This window comes from Saccopteryx leptura, chromosome 9 (assembly GCF_036850995.1).
Source record: "Saccopteryx leptura isolate mSacLep1 chromosome 9, mSacLep1_pri_phased_curated, whole genome shotgun sequence".
NCBI classification, from domain to species: Eukaryota; Metazoa; Chordata; class Mammalia; order Chiroptera; family Emballonuridae; genus Saccopteryx; species Saccopteryx leptura.
In genome coordinates, this window is record NC_089511.1 from 517,239 (window position 1) to 538,921 (window position 21,683).

At 60.4% G+C, this 21,683-nt stretch overlaps 1 protein-coding gene across 1 annotated transcript; it reads right to left on the reverse strand.

The window, feature by feature from the left end:
- Window positions 1-545: 545 nt before the first annotated feature.
- Window positions 546-14,873, reverse strand: DPEP1 (dipeptidase 1). Its single transcript, XM_066348463.1, has 11 exons — window positions 14,724-14,873; window positions 6,804-6,978; window positions 3,327-3,459; window positions 2,954-3,086; window positions 2,637-2,787; window positions 2,443-2,512; window positions 1,886-2,062; window positions 1,710-1,794; window positions 1,559-1,634; window positions 993-1,128; window positions 546-919 (listed from the first exon to the last, which is right to left on the reverse strand). Exons 2-11 carry the CDS (start codon window positions 6,905-6,907, stop codon window positions 758-760), a joined length of 1,227 nt encoding a protein of 408 aa, XP_066204560.1. The 5' UTR covers window positions 6,908-6,978; window positions 14,724-14,873; the 3' UTR covers window positions 546-757.
- Between the last annotated feature and the right edge of the window lie 6,810 nt (window positions 14,874-21,683).

Genomic DNA, 21,683 nt, shown 5'->3' on the forward strand with positions numbered 1-21,683 from the left:
ACTTACGCCCCGTATTGGAGCCTGCCCTGCCCAGAGGGGGTGTTCTCAGGTCTGCAAAGGGCCCTGACGTGTCGGGGTCCCACGATGGAGTCTGTCGCCCACGAGGTGGTTCATCTGGAGACACATCCACTGAGTGTCCAGCAGGAGGCGCTGTCCCCTCCCACCAAGGATCCCGCAGGACACGCTCACTATGTGGGAGGTCCTGCAGGGGCTGCTCTTGAGGGGCCTCGCTTCCAGTCTGTCGTCAGAGGCTGAGCCACGTGGGGTGTGGGCACACGTGTGTGTGAGTGCGCAGCTGTGTACGTGTGTGCAGGCACACCTAGGAGGATGTGGGTGTGTAGGTGTGCATGTGTGTACAAGACAGGGTGGTACCGGAGTCGACTGATTTCTAAAACCTTCCAGCAAGGTCCATGTGCAGCCCGCATCAGACCCTGGGCCCTTTCTGGCCCTGGCCCTGCACTGCTCGGACACTCCTGTGCCTGGATGTCCAGCCAGGGGCGGTTGCACAGACTTTGCCCTGGGACACACAGGAGACCCCTCCAGGGTGACGCAAAGGGGTCAGTACCTTTATTGAGGGTCTACTGTGGGCCTGTGTCCTGAGTTCTCAGACAGGGTGCTACTTCAGGGAGCCTCGCTGCCTGCTCAGGACAGGCCAGTCAGCCCTGTATGGGGAGAGCAGTGTCCCCGGAGTCTGGGCTGCCCCGGTGGCCAGTCTTCCTTGAGCTTCAGGAGCCCAAGCTGTTTGGTCCCCAGAGTGTCATAGAAGACACAGGCTGAGGAGGGTGGCGAGGGAGGCCAGCAGGGCCCACGACTGGTGGTGGAGGCTGGGGGCCCCTGAGTAGCCATAGTTGGTCCTGCAGGAACCCTCCAGCATGTCCTTGATGGGCTCTTCCTCAGGGGCCATTCTGTGGTTGCTTGCCTGCGGACACACACAGGTTGGCTGCCTGCCTGCCTCCCGGGAGAGGGGTGGGTGACAGAGCAGCCCTCCTCACCTGCTCCACCTCCTCAAAGACCCTCAGCAGGTTGTCAGCCAGGGCGCCCTTGATCTCCGCCTCCGTCCACTGCCTCCTGAGCAGCTCGGCGATCAGGTCTGGGTACTTGGACACGTCCTCAAGCCCCGAGGGGAGTCTGCGCAGAGAGCAGAGAGAACCAGGTTCTGCAGCCCTGCGGACGGGTTATAGGGACCCGTCCACCCCAGTCCTGAGGCATGGGGTTCTCAGGGGTGGTTCAGGACGAGACCTGCTGAGGAAGCCCCCAGGACACACTCTGTCCCCCACCTCATGGCAGGTTCGGGGGGGGGGCGGGGTCTTGACCCTCCACTTTTTTATTTTTTTAGATTTTTTAAATTTATTTTTTTAGAGAGAGAGAGAGAGATACAGAGAGAGAGAGAAGGGGGGAGGAGCAGGAAGCATCAACTCCCATATGTGCCTTGACCAGGCGAGCCTGGGGTTTTGAACCAGCAACCTCAGCATTCCAGGTCAATGCTTTTACCCACTGCACCAGCACAGGTCAGGCTTGACCCTCCACTTTACGCACAGGACACAGTCTTGGTCTTTACCTGGAAACACCGTCGAAGTCTCCACCAAAGCCCACTGCGCCAGCTCCGGCCACCTTCTTGATGTGGTCCAGGTGGTCTGCGGGGGAGAGCTGGTGTGGGTCCCGTGGGAGGCCCTCCCCTGCCCAGCCAGGGGCTGCTCGCGCCCACCTACCCGCTACTTGGGACAGGGTGGCCTCCGCTTTGCAGGCGACATAGTCATTGAAGAAATTCACCATCACCAGGCTGCCCGTCTCCTTCTGCTCAGGATAGAGAGGACCAGTGGGCACGGGGGCGCATGAGGACCACCTGTGGGCCCAGGACCCGCCCGGAGCACAGAGGGGCCCTCACCACCAGCTGGAGGATGTCGTCCGGCACATTCCGCCGGTGCTTGCATAGCTCATAGGCAGAGGAGTGGCTGAAGATGACAGGGGCCCTGGACAGCCGCAGAGTGGTGTTCATGGTGGCCACCGACACGTGGGCCAAGTCGATGATGACACCCAGCCGGTTCAGCTCCCTCACCACACTCTGAGGGGACAGGGCGCTCAGGAGACCAGGAGAGCCAGCCCTGGTCATGGGGGTAGATGGCTGCTGCCTTGGGCCAGGCAGGCTGCACACTTGTGTTGGCACAACCTTCTGGGGTTTACTGCTGCCCCCTCAGAGAGGTCCAGGTGGGGGGGAAGGGCATGTGGGTAGGGGCCCCTTGACGAGCAGGTGCTACTGAACCCTTCGAATGGCTTGAAGATTGGGGCCACTCTCTGTGACCAGTGGGTTGCAGCTGAAGACCCACCCTGGGGCGACCCCAGCCAGCTCTGTTTTGCAAATAAGGAAACTGAAGTCCCAGAAAGCAAGAAACTGTCCTGGGTCATGTCTCCTTGGTGACTGTGGTCCTTGCCCCTGCCACTTACCTTCCCAAAGAGTGACAGGCCTTTGCTCTGGGCCTCGTCATCCCCTCTGTCCACTAGCCAGTTGTCGGCCCTGGGAGGGAGGGGAGAGTTCGTCCCTGCCCACTCACATCAGGAAGGAAGTTGTCAGTGGAAGAGCTGTGTCCGAGCCCACCTATGGCCTGCTCCCAGTCCCGGCCCTTCCTGGGGCCACTCACCAGGGCGTATTGCAGCTGTGTGTGAGGGTCAGGTACCGCATCCCCAGGTGGTAGAGTGCCCTCAGGACGCCCAGGCTGCTGTCGATGGAGTGGCCACCTTCCACGCCAACCAGACTGGCCACTTTCCCTTCCTGGAAGGCCTGTCGGATGCCTATGAGCAGAGCCCAGCCGGGGTTGTGGGCACCTGGGCGGCAGGCATGCCTGGGCATCCAGGGAAAGCTTAGACCCGAGGAAGGCCAAGTCGCAGCAGCAGCCTCTGCTCAGGGCTAGGGTGAGGGTGGTGCTGGGCCAGGTAGGTGGGCTGGGCCGGGACACACCTTTGCTGTCGGTGACGCACGTGAAGGTCTCAGGGTACATCTGGCACATGCGGTGGATGACATCGATCTGCTCCAGTGTCCTCTTCACGGCGTCTTTGTTCTGGGTGTCGCAGGGCACGTATGCAGACCAGAACTAGGGGCCACAGCGTGAGGGGCTAGGACCGGAGGCCACACACGTAGGAACGTCTGGCTTCCCTCCAGCCTGGGGAGCCATCCCCACAGCCTGGCCGGCTATCGGATTACCCTCCAAAGACCTATGGTCCCAAGGATAGAGGGGGGTATGCGGCCAGCATGGAGGGGCTGCACCTTAGGACCCAAGGGAGGAGGAGGCTGGGCCCCTACACAGGCGAATGCAGGGCCCGCTGGGCCATACCTGGCCTCCCACAAAACCAGCCCTCAGCTTGGGGATGTTGGTGTGTGTGTCGTTCAGTCTGGTCAGGTTGGCCCCCTCGTGCCGAAGCTGATTGTTGAACTTGGTCAGCAGCTGCCAGGGTAGGTCGTTGTGCCTGGAGGGGGTAGGAGGAGGGGTAGGAGGCGGGTCAGGTCGGCCACGGGAACTTGGGGCTCCAAGCTCTCTACCCGCTTCCAGTTTCTGCTTCTCACTCATGATGAAGGCTGGCCACAGGGCTTGCAGATGACTCGTTACTGAACATACCTGAGCCAGGTACCCTGAGCTGAGAGCCCTACACGGACAGGTCTTCCCTCCAAGGGCCTTTCCTAGGCGTCCTGTTCGTGTGTGTAAGAAACACAGGTCCCGGGAGCCAGTTAGAATGCAGAATCTCAGGCCCAGCCAGACTCCCTAGTCGGGACCTGGGCTTTCCCAGTCCCTGTGTGTTGGTGACAACACACACAGAAGGGTGTACACACACAAGCATACACACATACACAAGATGTTTAGGCAGGCGCCCTCTGGATTCCTAATCTGGTGAGGAGGGGCTGTGAGGATGGTCTGGGCTGGCAGGGGCTTTGTCCTGGGGACACCTGGGCCTTCCGGTGCCACTGCAGGCCGCTTACCACACTCCCCCTTTCTCTGTAAGCTCCATCTCTGACCCTAGAAGCTGCCCCTGCTGTCTGGGACGGGGGAAAGGGTTCTGTGGATTGTGAGGCGTGATGGACACAACAGGGACGGAGCTGGGGGTCAGCACGCCTTTGCTGTCTGAGTGGTGGACAGTGGGCAAGGTCACTCCTCACTAGAGGGCTGGGGGGAGTCCCAACTCGGGGCACTGTCCCTGGGGCAGGGCTGGACAGGGCCTCTGGAGAGGGCATCACTCCTTCCCCTGAGGACCCCAGCCTCTCTAGGAAGCCCAGCCCCACCTTCCAGCGGCCACCGAGAGGGAGCTTTGTCTGCCTTCCGCCCTCAGCCTGTCCCCCCTTCTGCTGGGACCTGAAGTGGGAGTGAGGCTTCCTCCATCCTAGGGTCAACCTGACCAGGCCTACTGTCCTGGAGCCTACCATCTGCCATCCCTATTTTAGGGGCCTGGGCATCGTCCTCAGAGGTGACAGCACCCACTCGAGGGTAACTGGGGTGGTCGTGGGAGGCACGGCCGGTGGCCATTCTCCGCCTTCTCCTTGGTGAAGACCCCCCCTCCATTTTTAGCAGGGCATTTGCCCATCTGAAATAGATGCTTCCTGCCCCCTTCTAGCTGGGCATAGCCATGTAACTAAATCTGTCCTGTGACAGCTTCCAAAAGCTGACCTTGAGAGAGAGCTGTTGCTCACCCTTTGCCCTTTTACTTCTGCTGGGTGGCAGGCAGCTCCGATGGGCGGAGCTGGTGCAGCCACTTTAAACCCAGAGGTGCCACAGGGAACGGTGGCCACGCCTAGTCCCAAGGACTATGGAGCACGGTGGCTGGGCTCCCTCTGGGTCTCTCTGTTGCTGAAGCTACTTATCTGGATCTCTGACCTGCAAGAACAGCTAAGACGAATGGACCCGCTATTACTGGAGTTGATTCTGTCAGCCTAGTCCTAGCTGTCCAGGTCTTGGAACAATCCCAGATCGCCAACTCGCAGCTCCCTGAATATTCCCGACTGTCTGGCCTCTTCCAGCCATCTTACTCCACATGAGGGCCTTTGTACAGCCCCTGCACCTGAACTCAGACCCCTTCTCACTGTGCCCAGCTGCCCAGAGTCCTGGGATGAAGGAGCAGCCCCCGGCTCCTGCTGTGGGCATCCCCCCTGCCCCTGCTGCCTTCCTGCCACACCGCTGGACTCCAAGGCAGAGGCCCCAGTTTCCCGAGCACAGCACGGGTGTGGAGACCCTTGGACTGGACCTTCGGATGCAGAGAGGTCGCAAGGCCCAGGAAGAAGATGAAGGAGATGGGAGGTGAGCAGGCAGGCGGGCAGACATACTCCCTCCTCTGAGGCCACCACGGGTCCCTGTTTCCTCTGCTTCCCTTCCAGGGGCATCCGCCAAACAGTGGCAACTGCACACTCACTGAGCACTTACTGTGTGCCAGCCCCTGAGTGCCAGCGAGTGCAGATGCCACCCTGTGGGCCAGGTGCACGGGGACCCAGTCCCTGTTCTCAGCCCAGAGTCAAGTGCTGCTGCAGGCAAGCTGTGCAGGGATGTGCACACAGAGGTCAGGCGTCCCTGCATACAGCCCTGGGGAGCTGGGGGCGGAGAGTGGGTGCGGGACAAGTGGGGCCGGTGTGAGGTGTGCAGGGCACTGGGAGGTGCAGGGCACACAGGAGCTGTGGGCAGGGGGGGGGGATTGACAGGGCAGACAGGAGGGGGGACTTGTGTCTCCAAGGCCGCCCCCGATCATGAAGCACAGACCAGACCTTGGCTGGGGGAAGCATGGGGTGAGTCTAGCTCACGAGGTGTGCAGCTCAGAGCAGAGCTGGGGAGGGGGGGGGCAGATGTGGATGCGCTGGGAGGGGGAGGGGACAGGTGTGCTCAAGCTGGCTGAGCTCAGAGAAGAGTGACAGGTATTACCAGGGTCTTCGCTGCAGGTGTGGGCACAGCAGAGGCTTGGTTTGGTGTGTGGAAGTGTGGGACCCCCTCCAGGCATCGCAGTCAAGTCAAACGGACCCCATGCTTGCTAGGGTCACCCCAGATGGACACAGAAGAGGGAGGGGCATGAGGAAAGGGTCTCAGGAAGGATGGTTCAGAGGCTGAGAGGGTGCCTCCCAGGGCCTGTGGTGGATGCCACCCTCACCTGCAGCTTCAGGTGAGGAAACGGGCCCGAGAGGGGAAGGTGCACTCTGGGGCCGTGCAGCTGGAGCAAGGCATGACCCCGGCCTGGCACCCAGTGTCCGCAGCCCCAGCACCCACTCGGACCTGGGGCCGTGCAGCTGGAGCAAGGCATGACCCCGGCCAGGCACCCAGTGTCCGCAGCCCCAGCACCCACTCGGACCTGGGGCCGTGCAGCTGGAGCAAGGCATGACCCCGGCCTGGCACCCAGTGTCCGCAGCCCCAGCACCCACTCGGACCTGGGGCCGTGCAGCTGGAGCAAGGCATGACCCCGGCCTGGCACCCAGTGTCCGCAGCCCCAGCACCCACTCGGACCTGGGGCCGTGCAGCTGGAGCAAGGCATGACCCCGGCCTGGCACCCAGTGTCCGCAGCCCCAGCACCCACTCGGACCTGGGACCTGGCCCCCAGGGTGCAGGTGGGGCCAGGATTTGGGGGTGCCCTGGGGACCTCACTGTGGCCTTCTGTTCCGTTCCCTACAGGCCCTCATCTGCAGAGGCCTTTGGCAGCCCCGTTGGAGCCCATGAAGGACCCAGGCCAGCAAACAGCATGGCCCGTGTTAGAGCTGAGGGAACCGAGTCCAGCTGGAGACAGGGTGGCGCCGGCCTCAAGTCAGGGCACGTGGCCTGCTCCCAGCCCCACGCCGAGTGGCCGCTTACCCATCAATGACAGGGGTGTTCCGCATAATCCTCTCTGCCTCCTCCCGCAGCTGGTCTGCAGCGCAGACGGCCACCAGGGCCCAGAGCCACCCGCTGGTCCACATGGCACAGACCCCAGGGCCCTGGTCCGCACGGCTCCGGACCTGCTGTCTTGTGCACGGAGGACAAGCCGCGGCTGGAAGACACAGCAGAGGCCTTTGCTCAGGTGACCGCTGCCAGCAGCCGCCCGTTTGTTGGCATCAGCACATTCCTGGACAGGGTGCAGGATGCAGGACCCGGAACCTGTGGTTGGGCGTTGCTGTCTGGCCCAGGCTGAGGGGCAGTAAGAGGCTGCTGACCCCTGAGGAGTGGCTGGAGTCCAGACAGAAGGACACAGCTCAGAGGCGGCAAGCTCAGGGCCGAGCTATTGCCACCTCCATTGCCAGGACGGGGGCCTGTCTGAGGTCTGCAAATAAGAACTGAAAGTCATCTGAACTCTGCTCCCACCACACCCAGGGCTGGGATCTGCACCCCGACTCACGGGGACCTACATTCCCGCTGGGGACGCCGGCCGAGCACGTCGGTGAGAAACCCAGACCGTCAGCATCTCCTCTGAGCTGGGGTCCCGTCCCGTTGTGCACTCCAGCCCCCTGGCCCTGAGGGCCCGGAGCCCAGCTGTCAGGAGGGCAGCCTGTCTTCCTCACACCGCTGACCCCGCTCTGGCTCTGCCCGCCTGCTCGGCGGCTCAGCTGGCGCAGGGCTGCTGGCCGAGGGGGGTGACAGCCAGGCACCCGGCTGGGGCACAGTGATCAGACCGGTGGCACCAGCCATCTCAGTCATTGCAGTGGGCAGAATTTTAATGCAAGTAGTTTAAAAGAAGAAAACATTTTGCTCAGACGTAATCCACGATGAGCAAAACGCACCACTTCTGAGTGAAGAAAAGGCCGGGGCTCTGACTTCTTTTGCTGGCTCTGATGGTTTCCTGGGGGACATTCATGTAGTGCCTCGCAGCTTCTGCGGCTGCCGGCTCTGATGGGGTTCCACAGGGCTCCGGTTTCCTGGGGGACATTCATGTAGTGCCTCGCAGCTTCTGCGGCTGCCGGCTCTGATGGGGTTCCACAGGGCTCTGATGGTTTCCTGGGGGACATTCATGTAGTGCCTCGTAGCTTCTGCTGCCGGTGTCTCTTGCAAGTTGGTGACAGGAGGGCATTTCATGAAGGGACGCTGTGGGTGTGACCACAGTCCCTCAGGTGCCAGGTGGAGAAACCTCAGCCCACTCAGCCACACTGTGAGGGAGGCTCCCAGTCACCCTTGTTCAACCTTACAGGGATTCCAGACCACAGACAGCAGAGCTCACACAGACGGGAGCCGTCCCACCAGCGGGGGACAAGCCGTCCCACTTGTGCCCTGCGGGGTGGCCAGGTGAGTGCGGCCTGGGCTTCGGAATCAGACCGCTCCGTGAGCAGGTCAGGTCCACAGCTGCCCTCGGCACAGAGGAGGCCACCGCAGTCCCTGCCGCACCGCGGCCCGCGGGTGGAGACCTCTGACACACGCGTGAACCCGTCTGCTCCGCGGGTTTTCCGGTCGGAGTTGCTGGCTGCCTTTGTCCCCCAGCTCCGCCCTTCATAAAACCCGTGGTTTCCGCGCGATCTCTGCACTTCCGTTTCCCTCCCTTTTGGTTCTTGTGACTTATTTTGTCAGAGCCGGTGCTCAAATCCTCCCCTGGATGTGGGGTCTTGGGGAGCAAGTGTCTGTGTCCTCGGGCATCGGCAGGCCAGGCCGGCGCTGTGTCAGACACACTTCTGGGTGATGGAACGCCCCCTCGGAACCCCTGTGTGCGCGGGCTGTGGTGCGGAGCCTGGTGTCGTCCGAGTCCCTCTTCTTTGTGGACGACGTCATCTTGAGTCACCGTGTCACTCTCAGGGTTCTGCAACCTCCCAGCGGCTCGGCAGGCAGGGCTCGGTGGAGGGCCGGGCTGTTCTCAGGAGCTCCGGGCTCGGCACCCCAGCCGACCGACCGACTCACTTTGTCGAGGGACACGTGCGTGTCCTGTCCAGCTCCCGCGCTGACCCTTTTGTCTCCTGTGTTCTCTGTCAGTTTTAGATTTTCTTCTGCTTGTCTCCTGTGTCCTCCCAACACATCCTTGTGTTGTGTCCTTGGGGAATGATGTACATGGAATGTCTCAAGGGTGGTTCCCTGCAGGTCTTGGCTGGTGTGAGCGCTTTCCCAGAGGCACCGGGCTCTGGCTGTGGAAACACTACTGTCTGATACCAGAGGCCTTCGTCTTCTGCTGACTGGGCAGTCTGTGTCCCCAGGACTCATGTTTCTTGTTTATCTGGACCTGTGGTTGTGTTTCCAGTCTTTCCTGAAGCAGCGGGGGGTCCCTGTCCCCTCGACAGGGGTGGGGGAGCCGCTGCACTGGGCCCCCCCTTCCCGCACCCCGGCCCCCGACCTCAGGCTCCGTGCAGAGTGAGAGAGTGGCCGACTTCCAGGGGCTGGGGCCAGAGCTGGACGTGAGCAGGCGTGTTCTCGCTGCGCTTCTGTTTCCGGTCCCGGTCCCGCCCTCCCGCGTCACCTGCCGTAGGCGGGCTCAGGGAGTGCGTGGGGCCTGCACCCCACTTGCTCGTCTCGTGGTGGGAGGGTGCAGCGTTGAGCTCACGCTCTGGAGGTGGTGGCTGGCGTGATGTCTGCATCTGTCTCCTGGAACAGCGCCCGGGAGCCTGGCGTGGCTGGTTCTGCTGGCAACCCTAGCGTGGCCCCGGCCAGACCGAAGCCTTCAGGTGACCCCAGCCCACCTTTGACTTTTCCAGCGGAGGCCCCAGACCCTGATGAATTTGCAGCTCACAAACTCAAAGCTGGTGGCGTCTCCACAGCTTCCAGGTGGTCCTGCCCTGACCTCACTCTCCCTGATGTGGCCGTGCAGCCCTGCTGGCCTCCCTGTGACACCCCGGTTGGCATGTCAGTAGGTCCCTCCCTCAGGGACACCCAGGAGGAAGGTGGCTCCCGCCTTATCTCACTGCCTCCCCACCCAAAAGCCACCCTCTTTCCCCTCGGCCGGGCGGCAGTGACCCCTGCCCCACCCTGCCCTCCATCCATCACCAGAGAACCCCAGGACCCCAGCCTGCCCTCCATCCATCACCAGAGAACCCCAGGACCCCAGCCTGCCCTCCATCCATCACCAGAGAACCCCGGGACCCCAGGCTGCCCTCCATCCATCACCAGAGAGCCCCAGGACCCCAGCCCCACCCTGCCCTCCATCCATCACCAGAGAACCCCAGGACCCCAGCCTGCCCTCTATCCATCACCAGAGAGCCCCAGGACCCCAGGCTGCCGGGCCCTCTGCACTCTGCCCAGGATGCACTCACCTGTTTGTCTCCCCCCAGTTTAAACTCAGGGCCCCCCCCTGGGGTACACAGCAGGTGTCCACGAACTGGCCGGCGTGCCCTCACCCAGGTGCCCTGAGCTCAGCTGTGTCCCGAGTCCCACCTCGGGCCGAGCCTGGTGGTGACACTGGAACCTGCCTCCCAGCGCTCTGTCCCTGCTCAGGAGCTTTGGGGGTTTGTTGCTGTTTTTCTCAAGTTTCATCCCTCCCCTGAGTTTTTCAGCCAGCTTCACTTGCACAAAAAAGCCACCTCTTAAAAAAAAATTCCCCCAGGGGCCTTCGCAACACCACCAGAGCAGGACAAGGGGCCTAATGCCTCACACATGTCAGCTGGTTCTAGTTTCTGTAGACAGAAACGAGGCCTCGGATGGCTTGGACCTCTTGGGCTCAGGCTCCCCTTGACCCACAGGCTGGCCTTGGGCTCAGGGCAGGCAGGATCGCAGGGACTGTGCTGGTGACGAGGCATGGGGGGCCCTTGAGCACTGAGGTGGGGGCTGTCTCAGTGGAAGGGCTGACTTAGTAGATGGCAGCCCTGGGCTGGAGCTCCCCAAAGGCCCCTGGATCCCAAGCCCACAGCGCCCCTGACAGCGGTCAGCTAAGGATTCAGGAGTTCCAACCCAGGTCCTGACTTTCAGGGCCGGACCCCTGGCACCGCCCTCACTCCCCGGGGACCCTGTCCCTGATCCAGGACCGGGGCTCTGGTGTGCATACATGTGACAGTGGGGGGTTCCCCACATTCCCAGCTACCAACCCTCTGGCCGAGCCGCAGGGACTTTCGAAATCAAGGGAATGTCTGCCTCGGACCTGGTCCAGCTGGCGGTGGCTTCACCTAAGTGGTTTCAGAGTGCTGAGGGTGGGGTCGGGGGCACACCCTGGAGAGCTGTTCCAGCCCCACCCAGGGTCCCAGCAGCCAGGTGGAGTCACCGTCTCAGATGGGGGACAGTCCCCAGTTGGGGCGCTGCCATAAAGGGTTCCAAGGCCAGCTTTGGGAGGGAGGGGACACAGGGGTGATCCTGGGGGCCAGGTGGGGGCCCCTCTCACCTCAGTGCTGAGTCGAGTCTGGAGGGAGAAGGGGCTTTGGTTGGAGGAGGCTTCCAAGTAGAAGGGGGCAGGGTTGTGAGAGGGCCGCCCACCGTGGCTCCCCGGCCCTCTGCCCCTGGGCAGGGCTGGCCGGGAACAGGACACAGAAGGTGAGGGCCCAAGAGAGGGGCTGAGGGAGGGCCCTGCTCTCGGGGAGGGGAGGGGAGGACGAGGTTGCATGTGCTCTGGACATCCCTGACTGCGGCCTGGAGAGTGAGGCAGCCCCCGGCTCCACATTTGGGGTGACTCTCCTGCTGGGTCTGCCTCAGCCCTGAGGTCACCAGAGGCTCCTCTGGTGAGACCCTCACTTAGGGACGGAGGGCTCAGGTGTGAGGGAAAGAGGTTTCTACTTCTCATGTGATTACTTTTTGCACTGTTTTTACATTTGGCCACCAGGTCCTCCACACAACTGACGGGGTCCTCGCCCGTTCTGCACCCTGAGCCCTCTGTTCAGGGTGCTCCGCTGGCCCCGAGCCCTCTGTTCAGGGTGCTCCTCTGTTCAGGGTGCTCCGCTGGCCCCGAGCCCTCTGTTCAGGGTGCTCCTCTGTTCAGGGTGCCCCGAGCCCTCTGTTCAGGGTGCTCCGCTGGCCCCGAGCCCTCTGTTCAGGGTGCTCCTCTGTTCAGGGTGCTCCTCTGTTCAGGGTGCCCCGAGCCCTCTGTTCAGGGTGCTCCGCTGGCCCTGAGCCCTCTGTTCAGGGTGCTCCTCTGTTCAGGGTGCTCCTCTGTTCAGGGTGCCCCGAGCCCTCTGTTCAGGGTGCTCCGCTGGCCCCGAGCCCTCTGTTCAGGGTGCTCCTCTGTTCAGGGTGCTCCTCTGTTCAGGGTGCTCCTCTGTTCAGGGTGCCCCGAGCCCTCTGTTCAGGGTGCTCCACTGGCCCTGAGCCCTCTCTCCACCTCCACCCCGGGGTCCGCGTTCTGATAGGACCCGGGATGGAAGGCAGGTTGGGCATGTCGGCAGGTGGCGGGGTGCCGGCCTCTTCTGTGGGTCTCGCGCTCCCCGCTTTCCTATGTGTGGCCCTGGGGGAGGAGGACCCCGGGGAGCATGTACCCGGATTAGGGTGAATAAGGGGACAGGTCAGAGGACCGACGGGGACAGCCATCCACTGGCCCCCGGGGGCCCCTTGGCGAGGCTTCCAGAGGGAGTAGGGGTTGTACACCTTCACGGTGGTGGCGGCTTCTCCTTCTGGGGCTGGCGGCCCTGGGCCCCTAAAGTGTCCCCCACATGTTCCGGCTCAGAGCCCGCGCCTGGGCCCCGCGGGGAAGTCAGGAAGTTGATGGTCCCCGAGTGGGTGCTGGGGACCCCACCAGGCTCCGATGGGGACGGCCTTCCGGGCGAGCCCCTGGGGTGGCCCTGACGGCGGGTTTAGGCTCTGCTGTTGTCACCCTGAGAGGCGTCTTTCCTCTTTGCTGTGTTTTGTAAGGCAGTCTGAGGGGACAGGGGGCACCCCCTCTCTTCCCAGCTTATTTCTCCTGAGACCGATCATGGTTCAGCTGTTAGGATCTCTCCCTGTTTAGTTCACTGCCTGCTGGAGGCTCCGCCTCACAGGGCCTTCTGCTGTCCACTGCCTGCTGTCCCGAGACCAAACCTACCGTCCCCAAGGGCAGAGGTTCTGACCCCACATCTGCCCAGTGGGCTCTCCCCCATTTGAACGGTGGCTCGGGTGGGCCCTGGGCTCACCCGGGGGCCTGTCACCTGCTGGACCGAGTCCCAGTGAGGGACGCCCAGGTGTCTGCTGTTTGGTGGCTGCACCGGGTACATCTGAGAGTACGAGACGCCTATGGGTGAGTTTAGACTAAGTGTTCTCTGTGACCCGCCTGGGCCGCTCCTGGTGGGCCTCATGGTGACTCGGGGGACTTGGCCAGGGTGTCCCTTGAGGGTGAGGTCACGTCCTCGCCTGGCAGTTCTGAGACCTGGGGTTCTCACAGCTGCCCCAGCAGATTCTATAAAGGCCTTTATAGCCCTTATCTGGCGCAGGGAGTTCCTGGTTCATGACCTTGGGAGCCCAGCCCCACCCTCCCACACAGAGCATCAAGGTTGCTGGGCCCGGCCTTGTCCTCGGGGCTGTGGGATGGGGACAGTCTAGATTTGAAGGAGATGTGTATGAAAATGCTTGGGGACTCTTAGGGGCAGTGTGGGGGCCTCAGTATCCTGCCTGTGAAATGAGCCAAGACTTGGCCGGAGGCTGGGTTACTCGGGCTGGGCAGAGGCTCAGGGCTGGTCCCTCTCAAGGCTGCCGGTTCTCCTCAGACCCACACCCCCACGGGCATGAGCCCAGGGCACCCCCACAGCCAGGAGGCAGGGTGTCCTTGCAGCTGGCTTCGTCCCCCCTGCTGACCACACCCCCGTTGCCCTCTGGTGGCCGGCCAGGCTCCTGCGGTGTGACCCAGGAGGTCAGTGACCTGTGGGGGGGTCTGGAGGTTGCTCAGGGACTGTCACCCCGTTTTCCCGCTCTGCAACCCGAGGCACAGACTGCACATGTCCGGGCTGCACAGCTCAGGGCTGGTTCCCGAGAGCACAGACTGCACATGTCCGGGCTGCACAGCTCAGGGCTGGTTCCCGAGAGCACAGACTGCACATGTCCGGGCTGCACAGCTCAGGGCTGGTTCCAGAGAGTACAAGTTGCACGTTCACTGTTTACGTTTTGAAGCACCTAGGACAGTGTGAGGGAAGAAGGGGGCCCTTGACCTCTCCTGCCTGCCTGTCCGTCCAAGGGGGTGTCTGTGTTCCACCCTGAGGCTCTCAGAGCTGCCTCCACCCCAGTGGGCAGTCAGAGGTGACCCAACGTCACTACCTGAACGCTCCTTGCCTTGTGCTTTCTCCCTCAGTCCCTGGTCACCCAGGACTCAGCAGGAGTGCTCTCTGTCCTGCCTGGGCTGCTGGACCCGCTCCTGGTGGGCCTCGTGGGTGATTCGGAGAGGCACACAAGGGACAGAGGCCTCTCCTATTCATAACTTCCAACTGCCTCCTTCCTGGGGCTGGACAGTCTCAGCGATCTCCCCCAAATCTCAGGGCAGAACCTCCCCCTAAGAAAACGATGCTTCTGTACCCTGTGATGGGGCTGCCGAGTGCCCCCCTGCTCGTCCCCATGAACACACGTTAGCCGAGTCCCAAAGGGCGGGCAACCAGGGAGGGACGCTCTGGGCAGAGCGGACAGTGAGAGTGGGCACGTGGGCAGGAGGGGCAGCAGGGGCCTCAGCAGGTCCCTGTCCTGGGACGGAGGGGGCGACTGATTGATAGACGGGCACAGGGGAGAGGTGGGAAGGGCAGCAACCCTCAGTCTCCTGTCTGTCAACGTGGGGCTGACGACACATGTCCCACCTTCTGGAATATTCCATCTGTTTCCCGGCTGCTGGTCCCCAGCCGGGCCTGCTGGGCCCGGGTCCCGGGGCAGGTGCCGGGCTTGGCCACTTCCCCTCCAGACAGCACCTCCCTGGGCAGCAGCGCCCCTCGACCCCAGCCCACTGACGCCCAGCCTACTCACCGTGGCCTCAGAGGTGCAGGCTTGTCCCCCGCCAGGGCTCCGTCACCACAGCTGCCGGGGCTCCGCCCCAGCCACCTGTCTTCCTCCCAGGCCTGTCCCCAGGAAGGTGAAAAGGCCCTATTTCCAGCCACAGCAGCTCTGGTTCTCTGAGTCTGGGGAAGGAAGTGGTGAGGGGGGAGGGGGTGGAAAGAAGTGGTTCTGAGAGAAAGAAGTCGGGCAGGGAGGGTGGAGGGGGTGGGTTGCTTCGCTCAGGGAGATGGCCAGCTCTGGTCATCTTGTCCAGCTTCCAACACAGACCCCCGAGGCTGCCCCTTGTCGGCATCTATAAATGTGTTCATTCTTCTCGCGATATACATTTTCATTGTGAAAATAAGACATGGATACTCACCTGGAGAAATGATGTAAGACTTGTACGTCCGCACAGAAACTTGGACACGAGTGTTCAACAGCGGCCTCATCGCGAAAGCTAACAGTGGGAACAACCCAAGTGTTAATCAGCTGACGATGTACGAACACAATGTGGTCCACCCACACGGTGAGGAATAATACTATGCAGCCATGAAGAAGAAAACCAAAGCCCTGAAAGATGCTACCAGCTGGTGAACCTCGAACGCAGGTGCTAAGGGGAGGAAGCCACGCAAAGGACCACCTCGCGTGTGATTCCGTTGGCGTGCGATGTCCAGAACAGGCAGCCCACAGGGACAGAGAGCGAACGAGTGGCTGCCAGGGTCAGGGAAGCGAGAAGTGGGAGTGACCGCCAAGGGGCACAAGGTCCCCACTTCAGATGATGAAAATGTTCTCACATTAAAGAGTATGGTGGTTGCTTACCTCTGAATCCACTAAAAGGCACTGAGTTGTGTGCACTAAAAGGGTAGATTTTTTGGTATGTGAATTATATCTTGATAAAGCTGTTACCAAAAATATCTGTAGTTTAACCACTTATTACCCACGTCGGGAACTAGACACCAGCCCCCTGGTGCCCTGTTTGTAACTTTCCCCTCTCCTTGTGTTTCTGTAGTTTTCTGTAGTTGCTGGTCTCATTTTCGTGGCTGTATAGTACTCCATGGCTGCCGTTTCCCAGAGCCCAGGCTCTGATACTGGCCCTTTGGCTGTGTGGCAGGTGGCATGTGACCCCAGATGCCACAGCCATATCTCCCTCTGTTGAGAGGTGGGGTCCATGGCCCTCTGTCCGGGTTCGTGACTGTCTTACCCTCAGCAGGAGGTAGTGGGAGGGGCCTGAGTGACTCCCGAGGCCGGTGTTGTATTCTGGACTGATCGTGTCTGCACAATTCATGTGTTGGAACCTGGTGGTATCAGGAGGAGGCCTCTGGGAGGTGACTGGTCATGAGGCAGAGCCCTTGCGATGGGATTAATGCTTTCTTAAGAAGAGAAGAGGCCGTGTGAGGACATAGCAAGAAGGTGGCCACCTATGAGCCAGGAAGAGGACCCTCACCCGACACCTGTGGCAGGTGGGTGTATTGGTGCCCCATTTCACAGTGGGGCTCCCGGACACCAAGGCCACCCAGCTGAGTGAGTGAGACTCAGGCCGAGGGGGTACAGAGCCCAGTCCTACTGGGCATTGAAGACACATGCCTCTTCCACGCTGTGGGTCCACCAAGCGTTCTTCTCACGTCTCTCCTCCAGCCAGGTGAGGGAGGTGTCCAGACTCGGAGGAACAAAGGGTCCACCAGTGCCCGTCCTTGCTGAGGACATTCCTCAGCTGGGACAGGTCCCTGGACCCTGGAGAGGGTGCCTTGGACCAACACTGCTGGCCTACAAAGGCATCTCCACTCAGTGCCAGGGAGGGCACCAGACATCCACCTGTCATCAGGTGCTGATGGACAGACAAAGGGAGGACATTCACTCTTTCACTCTTTTTTTTTTTTTAAAGCTTAGGTTTTTTTTTTTTAATTTTATTTATTTATTCTTTTTTTTTTTTTAGAGAGGAGAGAGAGTTAGAGTGAGAGAGAGAGAGAGAGAAAGGGGGGAGGAGCAGGAAGCATCAACTCCCATATATGCCTTGACCAGGCAAGCCCAGGCTTTTGAACCGGTGACCTCAGCATTCCAGGTCAACGCTTTACCCACTGCGCCACCACAGGTCAGACACACTCTTTCACTCTTGCCTTCCACACTCACTGGACACCAGACAGGCAAGATCCTGAGAACACCTGCATCCAGGAGCTTACACACTTGGAGACAGATGCATGGACTGTGCATCAGGGTGGGCTTCTGGAGGAGGCGGGAGTAGGTAGAGGGACTGGAGTGGTTCAGAGTTGGGCTCTTAAAGGCCCCCTCAGGCTGCAGCCCAGAGAAGGGGTGGGTGTCCAGGGGTCGAGGTGGGGGGTGCAGGGCAATATTGGGGTAGGTTGGGGCTCCTCTTCCCAGGAACAAAGGGGGTCGGCAGCACCTGATGTGGTGGGAGCCTCCCCTCTCCTCCTGGCTTCTCTGGGGAGCTCTGTGTTTCCCTTTTGTTCTCAGGACGTTGCTATCCAATTTGACCTTTCGTCTCTGGGAACTCTTCCCCGGTTTCTGCTCTCTCTTGCAGGTCCTGAGGACCGAGGGATGGACACGCCTGCTGGCCTGTGTCTTCTTTTGAAGGTGAAGATTATGAGTGGGCCGAGCAGGCAGTGTGGCCACAGACTAGCCCCACCTCGGGGGCCTCCAGGGTATTTCTAAGCCCAGGAGGGACATTGGTGGCAGAGGTAAGACCAGGCCCAGCGCCCCCTCCATCCACGGGCTTTCTTTGCCGTTTGTCACAGCAGGAGGCTATGCTGAAGAACAGGACTGAGTTGGCTGTTGGCTGCGTTTCCTGCCCAGTCACCTCTCTGAGTCCCGTAAACAGGGCAGACGGAGGAGGCTGCCTGCCAGCCAAGCTCATTTCAAAGATAAACACCCTGGGAGTGAGTTAAAGTGTGGACAGAGTTGACTCAGTAATAAGTAACGCAAGAGGGCAAAGGCCCCAGCCCCAAGCGGACTTGGTGTGGTTTGCTCAGAGGTGGGGACCAGGGACGCGAGCGGGCACTGGAGGTTGGGGAAGGAGACAGCGACCCGCTGGGGGAAGGGCCCCCACCATGCCTTTGCCTCAGGAGTTGGGTAAGTGGAGTGTGGGCAAGAACTCTGACCTGCTGTCCAAGGCTCCCGATTCCTAATGGAAGTGAACCCAGGTTACCCCTGGCCGTCCGGCAAGTTTCCCAAAACACTACGCTCAACGGGAACCTTGGAAGGTTTATAATATTGTTCTAGTTTCTTTTTTAAGAGGCCTGGAGAAAAAAAAAAAAAAAAGAGCGTCATTTCTTCTGTTTGGGATATTCTCTGACCGAAGAGCTCAGACTAGGGGCAGCTTTGTTGAACCGGAGCAGTTTCATTTCCGGGACAGAAACCACCGACTCCTGAAACTCAAAGCGGTGGGCGATCCAAATTTCACGTTCTGCGTGCGACAAAAATATGTTCTTACAAGTTACCACATTGAAATAAGCCAGTTAGAGAAAGACAAACACCACATGATTTCACTGATGTGTGGACTCCAGTGAACAAAACAAACGATCAAACAAAACGAAACAGGGTCCTGGAGACAGAGAACAGGCTGACGCTGTCAGAGGGGAGGGAGGGTGGGGGGCTGGGTGAACAAGGGGAAGGGACTGAGCAAAGAAAGCAACCCTCACAGACATAGACAGCAGTGTGGTGGTCACCAGAGGGGGAGGGGGAGGGTGGAATGATGCAGAGAGGGCGAAGGGGCGGCAAAGCGTGATAGAAGATGATTTGACTTGGGGTGCTGAACACACCGTACAACATACAGATGATGTGTTATAGAATTGTACACCTGAAACCTGTATAATTTTATAAGTTGATATCACCCCAATAAATTCAATAAAAAATTTAAAAAGTTATCACATTAAAAACGGTGGGAAGGGGCCCTTGCCCACCCTGTGGTGGCAGTGGGTCAAGTGCCCACCTGGAACGCCGAGGTCGCTGGTTAGAAACCCTGGGCGTGTCCAGTCAAGGCACAGATGACGAGCAACTATGAAACAGCTAGGAGTTGATGCTTCCTGCTCATTTCCCTACCCTTCTCTCTGAAATCAATAAATAAAATCTTTTTTCTTGAGAGAGAGAGAGAGAGAGAGAGAGAGAAACAAGAAGGGAGAGAGAGAAGATCAATTCATAGCTGAGACACTTTAGCTGTTCATTGATTGTTTTCTCATATGTGCCTTAATTGGGGGGCTCCAGCCGAGCCAGTGACCCCTTGCTCAAGCCAGCAAGTAATTTGTGAAGAGCAAGTTGGGCTTCAAGCCGGTGTCCTTTTTGAAGGAGAACGCACCTGCTCTTGAGGATGAGCTCAGACTGGGCCTGGGGTCAGCTCACACCTGAGACCCCCCAGGCTGAGCTCCTCAGACTGGGCCCGGGGTCAGCTCACACCTGAGACCCCCCAGGCTGAGCTCCTGGGCAGAGGGTCCAGCTGATGTTCCCTCCCACTTAAAGCAGAATGGGTGTTAGAGCCTCCTGGTCCCAGGAGGAGACTGTGGGAGGTGCAAAGCCACGTGCTAGACCAAGGCTCACTGCTCCATCCGGCCCTCAGAGGGCAGCTGGCTTGGTCTGACCCCGGTTTTAGGTAGACATTGGTTCTGGCCAATTTCCAAGTTTCATCTCCTCCACAGACCCTCAGCTCTGTGGGCCCGTAGCAGGGGAGTGGGGTCTGTCTGTCCGTCCCTGCTGGGAGTGGGGTCTGTCTGTCCGTCCCTGCTGGGAGTGGGGTCTGTCCGTCCATCCCTGCTTCCAGGGAATCCGTCCCCCCCCCCCCCAAGACTGGCTCCTCCCACGACTGGAAAGGCTTCTCTGGTTTAACATGTGCATCTCCTCTTCTCAGAGATGTCAACACTGAGTGACCTCAGGAAACATCTGTCCTGGGCAGGACACCACGGCCGTTGGTCCATGCACCCTGGTTTGGCCAACTCCCAGCATCTGGTCAGAGAGCAGCCCCACACAAAGGGAGGCGACGTGATTGCGGCTGCTCCTGGGTGTCCGAGAGGTCAGAAACAGGGTTCAGTGAAGCTGCTGAAGACAAACCCCCCCATCCCCCCAAAACCTCACGTGTGTACGCGCACACACACATACACGCATACACACCCAGGGCCTGCTGGCTCTGGACCTTGAGTCCTGTCCGCCCTCCCAGCTGTGTCCAGGGCCAGGTGGCTTCAATTTCTTTGAGCCCAGTTCCCCTTCTGTGAAATGCCGCTCACAGTGGGCGGCCACATGGGGTTGTTGTGAGAATTCAATGCAGTGATATTGGAGCCAAGCTTGGCAAGGGCCTGAGCAGGAGAAGGACACACACGGGGCGGGGGTGGGGGTGGGGGGCTCCGTGGCTGCCACAGCTCTTGAGGGGGACGAGGGTCCACTCTGGCGAGGGTCCTGCTGCCCTCGCTCAGGGGCCACACTGACGCAGGAGCGGGGGAGGAAGGAAGACAGCTGTGCCCACGGCCCCCCGTACCAGGGCGGCCCCCCGTACCAGGGCTCTGCGTCTGACAGCCCGGCGCCCCCGCACCAATTACAGGCACTTAGTCACAATTTCCTGTCGCGCTTCCTCTCGGCAGCAGAAGAAAGAACAGCCTTGCCGCTGAGCTGCCCCTGTTCCCGCTCCCTGCAGCCCACGCGGGCTCTGAGGAAGGCAGAGGAGGCCTGGGGGGCGGGGACGCTGACCCCAAGTCCCTGCTCCCCCGCAGAGTGGGGGCACGTTTACAGTCCAAGAGACGGAGCTTTCGCACAATCATCCCACAGAACTAGAGAGAAGCCACACTTTGCAAAAGCGATGTTTATTTACCAAACAGGCGTTCTGTGCCAGGCCCTCGGCATCACCCGTTCAGTTCTCACGGGACCCCTGTGAGGAGGGTGTGTCTGTCGTCTGTCGCTGTGTAAGAGATCACACCAAACTGTGGTGGCTTAGAGCAAGACAAACACGGTGGCTCAGGAACACGGGAGGGACCAGCTGGGTGGTTCTGGCTCAGGGTTACAGTGGGGCACTCACGTAGCGGGAAATGGGTGCTGGCTATTGTTGGGGCCTCCAAAAGCCCCATGGTGGCTTGGCATCCTGGTAGCATGGCCTGGGTACCAAGAGCCAGTGTCTCAAGTGAGGAGGGCAGCAGTGTGGCCTTGGAAGTCACATAGGACTTCCCAAGTCTGCCTGGATTCAACAACAAGGAACACCCACCCCACTTCTTCGTGGGAAGGTGGCCAAGGTATTTTGGACCATGATTGAAAGCAGCTGGAGCCCCCATGTGACAGATGAGGAACGGGGCTTGGAATGAGGTGAGCCGTCTAAGGTCACACTGAAAGTTGGAGCTGGTGTCCCGCCTGACCCTGGACCACTGCTTAACCCACGGTCCCTTGCAAGCATCTCCAGGCTGTTTGCAAGTCTCAAACGCATGCTTTGAGAAAGTGGCCCTCTCCAAATGCTGTGCTGGAGGTAATTTGTGAAGAGCAAGTTGGTCCCAAGGAGCTCTCACTGTGGGCTCCTGGCCCAGGGCACCGTCTCTGGTCTGGTGGCTGAGAAAAGCCACACCCCGTGCTGCAGTGCGGCTCTGCCTTGAGGCGGGAGGGCTGCTGAAGAGCTGGCTGCCCGCTGGTCGGTGTGCAGGCTCCACACCACTGGCAGGGTCTCTCAACCCCGTGGCCTGGGTTCCCTCCCTGGGAGCCGGATAGCACATCCCGTGATGGAAGAAGTTGTGGCAAAGGGTGTAAATCTAGGACTTGCACAGGGTTGGTGGGTCCTGCTTCTGCCACTGACCAGCTGTGGCACCCTGTGCATGCCACTAAACTGCCCTGAGCCTTGCTTTTCCTGTCTGTGAAATGGAAGCATTTGCCAGCCTTCTGGGCCACACTCTGGGCGGCCAGCGACAGAAACCCACCCCAGTGGGCCCGAGCCCAAAGGGAACTCGCGGCTCCTCAATGGGAAGGTCTTGGCTCAGGAGC